We start from the raw sequence: 13,449 nt of genomic DNA, 5'->3' as shown, positions 1-13,449 counted from the left end.
CTCAGTCTCTTCAGCTTCTACAGAAATTGACACTGTTGACCGCTCCTTTCCTTCCAGAAACTCTTTCTTCCCTCCACTTCACATTCTTCTAGTTCTCTTCATTCTGATCACTTCTCTGTCTCCAATAGCTACTCTTGACCCCCTAAAGTAGGTGTTTTAGGGGCGGCCAGGTGGCTCAGCGAGTAAGAGAACCGGCTCCAGTGTCTGGATGACCTGGATCAAATCCGGGCTCAGATACTCAGCACCACACCCAGGAATAACTGGCCGTGTAACCTTGAGCAAGTTACTTAACCCCGACTGCTTATTTAAAAAAAAAATTAAATAAAGTAGGTGTTTTTCAGAATTCTGTCCCTGGCTGTCTTCCTTCTCTGCTCAGCCTTGATAACTTTATTCATCCTTATGGTTTCATGGAAAATGAATCACAAATAAATCTCTATCTCCAAACTTATTTTTTTTTCCAGAGTTCCAGATCCATATAGCTGCCTATAAAATTTCACCTTGGATGTACCACCTCAAACCCAATATATTAAAAATTGTACTTATCTTTCATATGAAATTATTTTACGTCACTTGGATTTTCCATCCCTCCCCCTTGCCACCAAGGGATCCATCCCTAAACCAAAGAATTAAAGAGAAAGAGGGGGGAAAAAAAGAAGAAAAAGGATGTGGGGGAGGAAGCAATTATGAAAAACTAAGCAACACATCAATAAAGTTCCAACAATGTATGTTCCACCTCTGCAAAGAAGTGAGTTAGATGAAGTTCTTCAGAGTCAAGCTTGTTTATCATAATTACTCAATTAAATTATCTTTAAAAAGAAAACCTTTTTCTATTGGACTTTACTATCTGTGTCACTGACCCAGTCTCTCATGTTCAAAACTTTAATATTTGGCTTTTTCTCCTGTTTCACCTCCCACAATTCAAGTCCTGTCACTACTACCTCTGATTTGTCTCACATCTGTCCCCCTCTCTTCTTTATCACTACCACCACAGTATAAAAGCTCATTATCAACCACTTAAACTGCTCCTAAAAGACCCAGATAGATCACCCTAGACTCCTAAAGTTGGAAGGGGCTTCAGAGATAATGTAGCCCAACCCCTTCGTGAAAGCATGAATGCCTTCTGTAAATGATATATGACAGATGATCAGCCAGCCTACACTTGAAAACTTCAGCGCTGGGGAACTCATTACCAAAATAGCCCATTACATAGGATTGTGGTATTTAAAGCTGGAAGACATTTTAGAGATCATGTAATCCAATACTTTCATTTTATAGATTAGTAAACTTAGGTCCAAAGAGGTTAATTTCCCCAAGGTCCCACAAATAGTAAATTAACCAGCAATTTTAAACCAACTTCCACAAACTAGAGTCACTGGGAAATTGTTTTAACTGGAGAGGAGGAAACATAAAAAGAAACCTGTGGAGTTGCTTGTGGAGCCTCTCCCATAGAATGCAGTTTTGAGGATTTCTTTTCCTGTGGAAGAGATGCGTTACTTTTAGTCTCTGAGAGGGAAAAAAATGCAGCTAGATGTCTACCTTCTTAAGGATGGAGGAACACTGACCATTTCCAGGTTGAATCCTCCCTGTTTCATAGTTGGTACCAGAAAGAAAATTACAGCATTCTATACCTTAGGTTCAAGAACAGAGGATCTTGCTAGGGATCATGAAGTTGCCATACGTGAAAAGAAAATGTTCTAATGGTCATCTTTTGGACAACTCCAATTGAGTTCCTCATAGTGAGCCAAAATCTGCTTACCTTCTACCCTCTCCTCACTAATTAGTTCCTGCTTCCACTCTCTCCTCGATACAGAGTCATCCTTCAGATACACAAATTAATTTTTCTTACCCATAGGATTAGTCATTTTACTCACCTGTTCAAAACCCTTCAGTGGTGGACCATGGCCTACTGAAGAAAGTTCAGATTCCTTTGCCTGGCATTCAGGGTCCTCCACTATCTGGTGCCCCTCTACTTTTCCATCCTTATCTCATACTATGCCTTTTCATGTATTCTATACATTAGCCAAATGAGACTAAAGACATTTCTGCCTGTATGCTTTTGTTCCTGCTGTTCTGTATGCCTGGAATGTTCTCCCACTCTCCACACGTCCTATTGAAATCCTACCCATCCTTTAAATGTCAGTTCAAATGCCACCTCAAGGCATGATACATTCCATGATCTCTCTCCACTTGGTGACGACCCCCCTCTCTCCACCCCCAGACCTCACATCGAACTTTGTTCTCCTCTAATGTACTTATATATTATTTTGTAATCTATTTGGAATTTTTCCTTTTCCTCCACTATGATAGGAATGGGGGCAAAACAGGACTTAAAACATTTGTATAATGGCTCCCTGATCATTCCTACTTAACCCTGATCAGCCCTACCATAGAATCAAAGTGATAGTATAAACCATGTTGGACAGAACAAGAGTTCATCAGATTCAACCCACATCTGAACATGAACCCTCTCCACAATATACCAAACCGGTTGTCATCCAGCATTTCCTAGATGATGACCTCCAGTGATTGGGAACTTACACTTCATGTCCTTACTGCCCTGATCATTAGGAAACTCTTGTATTGATCCAAAATCTGCCTTTCTCTAACAGGAAACAGGGCCAAGCAGAACAAATCTAATAAGTCTTTCACATAAAAACATTCAAATATTTAGGGTTTGGTGGAAGAGGAGTTTCCCTTACATTGGCTAGATAGCTGGCATAGACAATCTTCAACTTCCAACAACAGATCCTGTGAAATCTTGTGAAGGCATAGGTCATTATTGTTCCCAGGAAGAATCAGTATCATAGATTTAGATCTAGAAGAGACTATAAAGTCCTAATCCAACTCCCTCATTTTGCAGATGAGGTAACAAGTCCAGAGAGGTGGTGACTTGCCCAAGGTCAAAAGGCCAATATTGATTTAGAGTGGGAAAGGACCTTAGAACTTACTTAACCCTGTCTCAGATGAGACTCAAAGAGGTTTTGATTTGTGATTCAGACCAATATTCTCTGACTATTAGAGATATCCTTTCCATTGCACCACACTGCAAGGGGTACATGTATCATTCTAGGGTTCACTACATTCACTGAAAAGCTGGGAAGGGATGACTATTGGTAAGGACCATAACACATACAAAAAGATGCATCTTCATAGGCAAGAAACACTCTGTACAAATACTCTCAGAGCAGCACCAGGAAAGCTTTCCCTCAAGGCCTGGACCTACATGTATGAGCAATGCACCCCACTGCCTGCTTGCCTTAGAAACCTTAGAGATCAGGTGTCTGCTCTCAGAAGTCATGGACTCCCGGTAGACCCACAGCTGAACAATGTTTTTTAGGCTGGGTTTCCTTTACTCCCTGTCATTTACTATGTCTTCGATATTTCTCCGTGGTCTTCATTATGTCATTTCTCATAGAGCAATAGTATTCCATTGTATTTACAAACCATAGTACATGAAGTTGGTCCTCAATCATTGGAAATGAGTTATTCACAGCAGGTTTTTTCCCCTTACAAAAAGAAACGGTTCTTTTTTCACCAGTAATGTAAGTGGGAACACGATGTAGATCTTATTGTATAATTCCATAATGCTTTTCTCCAAAAAAATGATAGTACACTTCTTTTCCACACCTGCACCAACATTGCATTTATCATTTTCAACTCTCTTTGTCAATCTGATGGGTGCAAGGTGATATCTGAAGTTGTAGGGGTTTTTTAAATTAGCATTCCTCTGATTATCAGAGCAGTGTTTTTTTATGACACGTTTTCATGTGGTTATCTGTGTTTCTTCTTTTAGTTTCACATATTTGAAAACAATGATTCTTGTCTTCCTTAAGCCTGTTCTCAAACTGATCTACCCTCAACATACTCACTCACTTCCTTCAAATAGTCTTCATGTGACATACCCAGATGAGCCCATCAGTAGACTTATGATCAAGGAGTAGGTAGGTTGCACCGTGCCAGAGTCCTGGACCTGAGTTCGAATCCAGAGTCAGACACCTGCTATCGGTGTAACCCTGGGAAAGTAATTTAATCACCATTTGCTTCAGTTTCCCAATTTGTAAAATGGGGGGGGGGAGTGAAAATAGCACCTCCCTTCCAGGGTTATTGTGAGAACCAGATGAGATGATAACTGTAAAGCCCCGAGCACAGTGCCAGGCACATAGTGCTATATAAATGTTAGCTATTGTTATTATTAATTTACTCAACCACTCAACCCCCAAACAACTGCCTGAGGCTATAAATTGCAAACAGGATGCTAATTTGCATTAGCAAAAGGAGTTTTCACATAGGGAAATTCCCCACATGAAAAAAATTACAAACTGAAAAAAACTATATTTTATAGTATTTTGGAACCTCCAGTATAAGATTATAGATTTAAAATTGAAAGGGACATTGGGTATCATTTAGTCCAACCCTCTCATTTTATTGAGGAGGAAACTGTGGTCCGAGATGAGGTGACTTAACCTGAGGTTAGATAGTAAGTAGCAGAATCAGAATTTGAACCCAGGTTTTCTGACCCTGATTTCAGTGTTCTTTCCAATCTACCACACTTCAATGTATAGCTTAAATTTATTTCCATTTTGCAGAAATGGTAACATCATTTTTCCATTTTTAGTGACTATAGATATTTATAAGAAATGTACTTTATTATAATTTTATTTATGTATAATAAATGCTTTTATAACATTTTGGGTCCTATTTACAATTTTTTTATGTGAATCAGAAAGGATATCAGAGTTGCAGTGAAGAGGGGTTTCCAGTCCTTTGTCTGTTATTTGATACCTATGTGACCTTGGAAAAGTCCCTTCCTCTCTCTCTGCAGGCCTTAATTTCTTTCTCTGTAAAATAGAAGGATTTTAGATTAGATTTTAGATACCTGGACTAGGTAATCTTTATGCTGTATATGATAGCTTTAAATCCAAATAGTTTACTGTGGCTCTGGTCTGGAGCTCAATCACTAATAATAACACATTTCCATTGAGACTATTTCATAGACTGACAGAGATAGAAGGAACATGAGAGACCAGCTAATTCATCTAGGTCCTCTGAGTACAGAGACAGTGTTTTTTCCACCGTACATATGATCTGCTTTGAGACATGGTCCCCAGGACATTATGGCAAAGGTCATAACTTCCCTTTCCAGTTGTTTTCCTTATCTATCAAATGAGTATCCTATCAATAAAAGAGTTGTATCAAGGTCTCAGGCAGTGGAAAGGAAGAAATAGTCTTCTTTTTACCTTTATAGACACCTTTCTACTGCTGCCACCTGGTGGTTGTTATCTTATATTGCAGGGTGATCCCAGAAAAATTCTTTTAAACTACTCAAACTCTTCATCTGAGCCCACAGATTAGGACATTTTGTAATTTACTACCCTACCAGGAGCCAAGGATTCCTTATCCTATAGCAAAGTATCTCCCGACACCACAAGTTATTTATAATTCACTCAGTTTGTTATGATATCTAAATGTAATAGAATACTATCATACTTCAAGAAAAGGATAGTTTCAGAGAAATATGGGAAGACTTGCATGAACTGATGCACAGTGAAGTAAGTAGAACCAGAAGAGCCATTCATACAATAATAACAACACTATAAAGATTTAAGAACTCTGATCAATGCAATGACCAACCATAATTTCAGGTGAATGATGATATATACCATTCACCTCTTGATAGAGAAGTGATGAATTCAAGATGCAAAGAGACAGACACACGTGTGTATATATACATATAAATATACATGTATATATGAAAAGAGGGAGAGAAAACATGGGCGATGTGAGAATTTGTTTTGCTCAATTATGCATATTTGTTACAAAGGTTTCGATTTATTCTTTTTTTAATCAGTGGGGTAGAGAGTAGAGACGGACATAAGAGCTAGGATGGTGTTTCCCCCACCCCCAAAAAAAGAAAGAAAAATTTTAAAAAGAACGTCATTAAAACATGTCTTTAAAATTCATAGAAGAGGACAGAAGGAAAGCCAAAAGAAATCACAGAGGAGGACGACTTTTAAAGTAATGTGTTGAATTTACTGAATACTTACTTAGAGGAAAAAATGAAAGGTAGTCAATTGAAAAAAATCACTGAGTCTCTAGGTTTCTATCTCAAGAGTTGACTAGCCTGTTCAACTTGCCTTTTTGCCCTCTCTGATCCTCTGAATGAGCTTTCAAGGACATGGCCTCATATATTTCCTCAACCAAAAACAGCCCAGAGTTTTTCTCTGAGAAAAGTTAATTTTGCTGCTAACAAACCATAGCATCTCTATTAACATTTAAAACTTTATGTATACCCAGTAGTGGCCCAGTAATAGAGCAATAATTTTAACTTATTTTCAAATCAACAAACATGTACTAAGGACCTCTTGTGGGCAGAGCACAGGGTAAGACCCTAAGGGAGCTGTGGGGAGAGTTCAGATAGATTAAGCCCCTCCTCGTGGAACTGACAGTTTAGATTTGTTTATCTCCACCCAGATACAGAGCATAGCTATGCAGCCCAGCTTTATCCTATCTTAAAAAATGCCTACATTTTCTTTGTCACATAATTTAAGGTCTACTTTTAATCCTAGTCCTGCTAGATGCTGTCTATCTTAAGAAATAAAAATTTAATTTAGCCCCCTAAAATTAGGTCCTTCAAACACATCTCCTGAAGCACAATTATTCTTCTGGGCAGCAACATGACTCCCATAGTTCATTGCTTTAACTTCTCTGATTCTTTCATTCAGCAATTCATTCTGCAACCAACATTTAACAAACATCTGTTAGGTACCTGTTGTTGGGGGGGGGGGGATAAAGGGATGAGTAAGGTTGACTGTGTGAGAAAATCAGTGAAGGTGGAAACAAAATACCTGGGTTCTAGTCACTTCTGGAAAGAAACTTCTGGAAAGATGACTTAGTGAAATGCCACAAACAAGGCTACTTCTCCAACCACCCTCTCAAAAATACAGAAGAGAAATGTCAAGAAGTGAAAATGGGGCGGCGAGGTGGTGCAGTGAATAGAGCACCCGCCCTGGAGTCAGGAGGACCTGAGTTCAAATCCAGCCTCAGACACAATACAAAAACTAGCCCTGTGACCTTGGGCAAGTCACTTAAACCCAACTGCCCTACCTCCCCCCCTCCAAAAAGCAAGAAGAAGGAGGAGAAGAAGTAAAACTTACAAATCCTCACAAAGAAATAAAAAATTTCCATGATAATGAGAAAATTTAAAAAGTGCTCCACAACAGAGACTCCAGAGACAAAAACGGGCTGGGGGAAGGGGTGGAGTAAGAGAGATTGAAACAGCAACAATAATTGCATTAGAGGTAGTACAAAAAAATTCTAAAAACACAATAAAATAGAAAATTGCTGTTCAGTCATGTCCAACTCTTCATGACTCCATCTGGAGTTTTCTTGACAAAGATATTGGAGTGGTTTGCGATTTCCTTCTCCAGCACATTTTACAGATGAAAAAAAATTAGGTAAACAGAGTTAAAGTGACTTGTCACACAGCACACAGATAGTAAATATCTAAAATCAAATTTGAACTCAGGTCCTCCTGACTCCAGACCTGGCACTCTATCCACTTCGCCTTCTACCTGCCCCAAAATAGATAATACACATACTCAATGAGATACAAAGAAGATATGAAATAAGCAAAAGAAATAATGAAAGGAAATTAAAGGAGGGACTGGGTACAGCTAAGTAACAAAATGATGAAGAAACTCAGCAGCTAGTAATTCATCCCTTTAAAATACAGAAACATTAATGCAATCAGTTAAAAGAAAAAATGAAAATAGAAATGAGAATGGAAGAAAGCACTGTTGGTATGGAAAGAGGCTCAGAAAATGCCTGGGGGAAAGATTAGGAGGTGATAAATATGAAAAGAGAAGAATTTAGAAGATAGCTCAAAAGGAAGGAACTTCAGAACCATCAGGGTTCCAGAGAATGTTGAGGAAGAAAATCTGATCGTTTTATTTCAGGCACAAGAAACTTCCCATGGCATAGAAAACCTGCAAATAGAGAACACCAGCAGGTATAAATCTAGGATCCCCTGAGGGATGCTGATCATTCAGAAAACAAACATACATGGTAAGCAGGAGACGTTTGTGAGCACTATACCTCCTGAAAACCCCTACAGGCTTCTTAAATTAGACCAAGCCTGGATGGTCAGGTCTGTGAACTTGAGAGATCACTCTGAGCAAAAGATAGGAAGCAATGGCATTCTGGCAGATGTTAGGGGAGAGAAATAAGAACAGCTGTGCAGGAGAAAATATCTGTGAACCCTAAATTAGGTAATTGCTGGGAACTATGAAAAATAGTTCTGTAATACAACCATTAGGGAGATCCTTTTCACAAAGTGTGAATATGTTGACAGATCATATGTGTTGACAGGAATTAATATTGAAGGTGAAAATCTACTGGATGGTTTTATTTCAATTCAATTCAAGAACAATTATGAAACACTTACAACATACAGAGCCTTCACCTCAATGGTCCAGGCAATTCTCCTAAAACTCTAACTTGTGAAACAAGTGCCAACCTGCATTGACAGAGTGAATTTCCTCACCAGGAGTTGGCCACAGGTGAGGAAATCACAGGATTAGTCCAAAAGCCATTGTGCAAGGCTCCAGGCACTAGTTTCCAAGGAATAACATCTCAGAAGAATTATTATAGCTAATGGCATTTACATAGTGCTTTAAGATTTGCAAAATGCTTTATAAATATCCCATTCTCACAACCACCCTGAGATGTAGGTGCTATTATTATCCCCATTTTATAAATGAGGAAACTGAAACAGATGTCAGTTAGGTGACTTCATCAGGGTCACACAAATTTGAACTTAGGTTTTCTTCACTTCAGGTCCAGTGTTCCATCCACTGCCTTAAAACATTAAATAATAATAGCTAGCACTTATTTAACAATTTTTAAGGTTTGCCAAGTGCTTTACAGATATTATCTCATTTTGTCAAGTAAAGAGTTTATTCTGTTCAACAGACTAAGTGCTGTTCAGCGCCATTGTCTAAAGTCTTCCTTTAATGGATCTTTGCAATATATCTGATGCTGGAAAGCAGTAGAAAGACTTCAAAGTTGGAGGTGACAGATTTCTGGTTGTGTATCCTAGAGGGGCTCCTCACCCCAGAGTTAGCTGCAACATCATGAAGGTTTGGGGTCACAATTATTAAGGAAGACTTTCTCTGGAGGTGATTTTTTTTTAAGTTTTGGTGTGCAGTCCTCCCACCGTAGGGAATATTTTGGACAGAGCTATGATTTCCTCAGCGCAAGAAGCTCCCAGTGAGGAAACTCCTTTTACTAACAGGCATTTTAGCAATTGTTGTGTAATTTAGTCTTGGAGAACTGCCTGGGAGAACTGCAGCATGTGTCAGTGGCAACAGTTGAACCCAAATCTTCTCAACCGGAAGAGTGATACCCTGTCTACTAGGGCATGATGTCTTTCTCTGGGCTCAGGGAAATGAAGATGAAAAAAAATCACATAGTCCTTGCCCTCCAGGATCTAATAGTTTAGGAAGGAAACAAGTATTTATTAAGCAATGATATGTTCTAGGTTCTGCGCTAAATGCTTTACAAATGTTATCTCTTTTGATCCCTTTGAGCCTTGATATGGAGGTGCTATTATGATCCCCATTTTACAATTAAGGAAACTGAGGAAGGCAAAAGTTAAGTGATTTGCCCAGGATCACACGGTTAGTATGTGTCTGAGGCCACATCTGAACGTAAGTCTTCCTGAATGCAGGCCTAACACTCTGTCCTCTGAGCGCCCTAAGTTAGTAGGAGCATATAACTTAAAGACTAATAATGGCAATACAAGATAGGGGCTGATAAGTGCATAAGATATACACTACAGAAAGGCCAGAGAGATGAAGAGAGACAGAGAGAGATCTCTTCTAGTCAAAGAAGAATACAGGGAGGAAATGGCCCCAGAGCTAGGTCTTGAAGGAAGAGAAAAATTTCAGATACAGTATTAATTTTATAAATTTGTTCAATGAAATATGCTTTGTTTAATTTAGAATTAATTTTGTTATAACTGCTTTGTTATTTGATTAAAAGCAAACAGGCTATCCTTTGTTTATAAATCATAAGAAATCAGAGTCTTTGCCGATGGTATACAACTTTTGACAACTTTGCACTAACTATCCCAGGGCAGAAGAGAGAATGGTTCCAATGTACTAATCCACTCTAAAAGAGGACCAGCTGTGCTCTTCTAGACTTGGCCCTAATGCCCCAGAAACCTTATCATTTTTTGCAAGCTCAATTCACCTATGGAACTCACACCTCATCAGTAGCCCTGGATCCCAAGGACCCCTACCAGAGAGGGTAGAGTTGGGGGGACTCCTCCCAGGACCTCCATTTAAGGAGTACATCCAGATCAGCCATTTCTTCATTTCCCACCCAGCTGCACTCCTCTGGACTGTCCAGTCGTGTCCCTGTGCCAGGTACCTTCCTCCCCCACCCCCTCTTCCCTTCCTTTTGTGTGCTGTCTTTCCACATTAGCTTGTAAATTCCTTGTGGCAGGGGCTTTTCATTATTTTAAATTCACAGCACTTAGTGCAGTGTTTTGCATATAGTAGCCCTTATTAAATATTGATTCTTTCCTAAGCTATAAGATCCTAGAGTGCAAGGGACTATGTGATTTTTTAAAATTTCATTTCCCCAACCCAGGAGAAAGTCATCATGCCCTAGTAGACAGGAAATCACTCTCAAGGTCAAGAAGATTTGGGTCTAAGTACTGCCACTGAAGTTCTCCCAGGCAATTCTCCAAGACCCTGTTTATTGCTGTTCAACCATTTTTCAGTAAAGTCTGACTCTTTGTGACCCCACTTGGGGTTTTCTTGGCAAAGATGCTAGAGTGGTTTGCCATTTCCTTCTCCAGCTCATTTTACAGATGAGGAAACTGAGGCACACAGGGTTAAGGGACTAGTCTAGCATCACACAGCTAGTAAATGTCTGAGGCTGGATTTTAACTTAGGTGTTCCTGACTCCAGGGCTGGTGCTCTATCCACAGCATCACCTAGCTGCCCCTAAATGTTCATTGACTGGCTAACAACTTGGCAAGCTGGCAGTTGATGATAGCTCTGAGTGCCTGTTGTGATCTGACTTTCCTAGTTGATGGCTGTTCCATCCTGCTTTGTTCTGGGCCTCCTCAGGTTCCTCAAGCTGTTTTCCCATTTCTGTTTGTTCTACCTTGTTTTTGAATTTTGCTTTCCTGTCTCTGTGAGCTTGGTGACTCCTGCTCTCTGTCTCTCCAGTTTGAACCATGGCTTCAACCATGGACCAGGAAAGGCACTGGACCTAAAGGCAGAAGATGAGGGTTCAAGTGCCAGCTCTAACACTTCTAACTCTGTGACCTGAGTTAACATTTCACCCACCTCTCAGCCTCAAGTTTCCTCATTTGTAAAATGGGGATAATAACATCTATCCCCTACCTCACAAGGTGGTTATGAGGATCTAATGAGATAGTACTAGGGATAAGATAAGATAAGAGAGATGGGAGGTAACATTTAGCTGTGAATCTTTTGGTCGTGTTTATCTATAACATCAGACTCAAAGGCCCCCCTCCTCAAAGGCATGCTGCTTTATGGGACATGCAGAAAGAACAAGGGATTTGGAGTTAGAAAACTTCAGCTCTGCTTCCACAACCTGTGTGCTCATGGGCAAGTCAATGACCTGTAAGGTCGGTCCCCTCCTGCTCTAAATCTATGATCCTGTGACATGAAGGACCTCGATTCAATAAGGGTCATCAGAACTCTAGCATCTCTTCCCCAAGCCCAGTGAAACCCGAGAACTTCAGTAATTAGCATATCCTGTTAGTAGGGGCTGTTTCCTCGACAAGCATTTATATCTTAGGCATCGAAGAAAAAACAGGCCTTGTCTCCAAAATGAAAGACAAAGAAGTAAGTCCTGGAGCCCACAGAGAGGCAAGAGAGCCCCTGCATGGCATTCCCTTGCTTTTTCCCCCAGGCACCTGTGCAGGTAACAGGTTATGAGTATCCCGATAACACCTTGGAAGGCGCTCCAACAAGAAGGGAGCTCTGGGCTCTATTTCCTGCTGCTCAGTACAATGGCTCCACTCCTGCCCTCTGCTCTTAGCTGGCATCATGGTCTTTCTGATCACTGTCACTGTCCACTTCTCACTCTTCAACTCTGAGGTTGCTTCACTTTTCTTCTTTCTATTCTTACAGATGTTGTTGAAAGCTTCTGCCTGCTATGCTTTCCACGGGTGCTCTCTGGAAATTGCTTCTTCTCCCTGGGTGGAATTACTTGGAATGGCAGCCAACAGTCATAGCTCTTTCATCACTTTTTCATGAAACGGTTCATGAACGCTTCTGTTCTTTAAAACAAAATTCCATAACCATGTGCTATAAGGAAAGGGTCTCTTTGGGCGCTATGAAAAACACCTCTTGGGGGCAAGTAAGGTGGCACAATGAATAGAGCACTGGCTCTGGAGTCAGGACAACCTGAGTCCAATGACCTCAGACACTTAACACTCACTAGCCTTGTGACCTTGGACAAGTCACTTAACCCCAATTGCCCTGCCTTCCCCCTTCAAAAAAAGAAAAACACCTCTTACTCATCCTGCTTGACCAAAGTTTCCATTTCCCACTTCTGGCTGAGTTAGGGTAAATCCATTTAATTTTATTTCCTCACTCCCTTAGTACTCAAGTGTTATGCCTCCCACTAGCTTAATACCCCTGCCTTTTGATAATTTGGAAAGGGATTCTATCCTGTCCATTTACCTTTCCTGTCCACTTGCCTTTCCCCCTCCCATATTCCTCCCATGCATATTACCCTAGATGCTTTGTTCATCTCCATCTATAACGTATTGTGCCATATTGATATTTATTTGCTCCTCAGTTTCCCATTTGTCTGTGCTGATAGAGCTATGGAAAATAAATATAAGACTATCACCATTTTCTACAGACGTTTACCTGATGTAAAGCAATTGCCACAAGGAGAAGGCCAAAAGAACCTAGAAATTGTTTCGGCTAGCAAATATAATCTTTAGGTCAGGCAGAGAAATATGGCAGCCAAGGGTAACACTGGTTTGGAACATAAACTTATTTTGAAAAATCTTGAAGAGGTCAATGAAAGCATTATTTGCACATAAAATAATCAGAAGTAGTTGAGGGAAAGACAAATTTACAGAAATCTTAATAAGAGACTCAAGCCACATCATTTTGAGATTTAAGGATGGAAACTGAAAGGTGCAAAATAAAAAGAGAGAGATAACTCCAATAATTCTCTATTATTAATATCTAGCAAAGAAGAAGGCAAAGAGACAGACTCACCAAAAGTTTTTAGAGTCCAAATGGAAGAGACAGATTTTCAACAGATGGTGAGATCCTCCAGATATTCTTGTTGGCAGAAGACATTGTGTGATTTCATCGATCCCTGGGTCATTTTTCATCCACTTTATTTTTCCTGTGTAAATAGGTGAGCATCCTCTTTTGAGTGATT

At 39.9% G+C, this 13,449-nt stretch overlaps 2 protein-coding genes across 2 annotated transcripts in view; both read right to left on the bottom strand.

Moving 5' to 3' along the window:
- Nucleotides 1-2,154, bottom strand: part of ZNF316 (zinc finger protein 316) — a 50,072-nt gene extending 47,918 nt beyond the window's left edge. The window contains exon 1 of the mRNA XM_069090827.1: nucleotides 1,872-2,154. The gene's annotated coding sequence lies outside the window, so the exon portion shown is untranslated. The remainder of the gene's footprint in view (nucleotides 1-1,871) is intronic.
- Nucleotides 2,155-4,600: 2,446 nt separating this feature from the next.
- LOC138163071 (zinc finger protein 316-like) overlaps nucleotides 4,601-13,449 on the bottom strand; it is a 59,455-nt gene continuing 50,606 nt past the window's right edge. Inside the window, exons 5-6 of the mRNA XM_069090556.1 lie at nucleotides 13,281-13,413; nucleotides 4,601-4,838 (exon numbers count right to left, since the gene is read on the bottom strand). Of these exons, the coding sequence (XP_068946657.1) occupies nucleotide 4,838; nucleotides 13,281-13,413 (134 nt within the window). The 3' untranslated portion in view covers nucleotides 4,601-4,837. The remainder of the gene's footprint in view (nucleotides 4,839-13,280; nucleotides 13,414-13,449) is intronic.

Source organism: Petaurus breviceps, unplaced genomic scaffold (genome assembly GCF_028583685.1).
Source record: "Petaurus breviceps papuanus isolate PSGF00001 unplaced genomic scaffold, PetGlider_PUasm1.0 187, whole genome shotgun sequence".
Classification (NCBI taxonomy): Eukaryota; Metazoa; Chordata; class Mammalia; order Diprotodontia; family Petauridae; genus Petaurus; species Petaurus breviceps.
The sequence above is the reverse complement of the archived record's forward strand: the minus strand, read 5'-3'. Positions and strand labels throughout refer to the sequence as shown.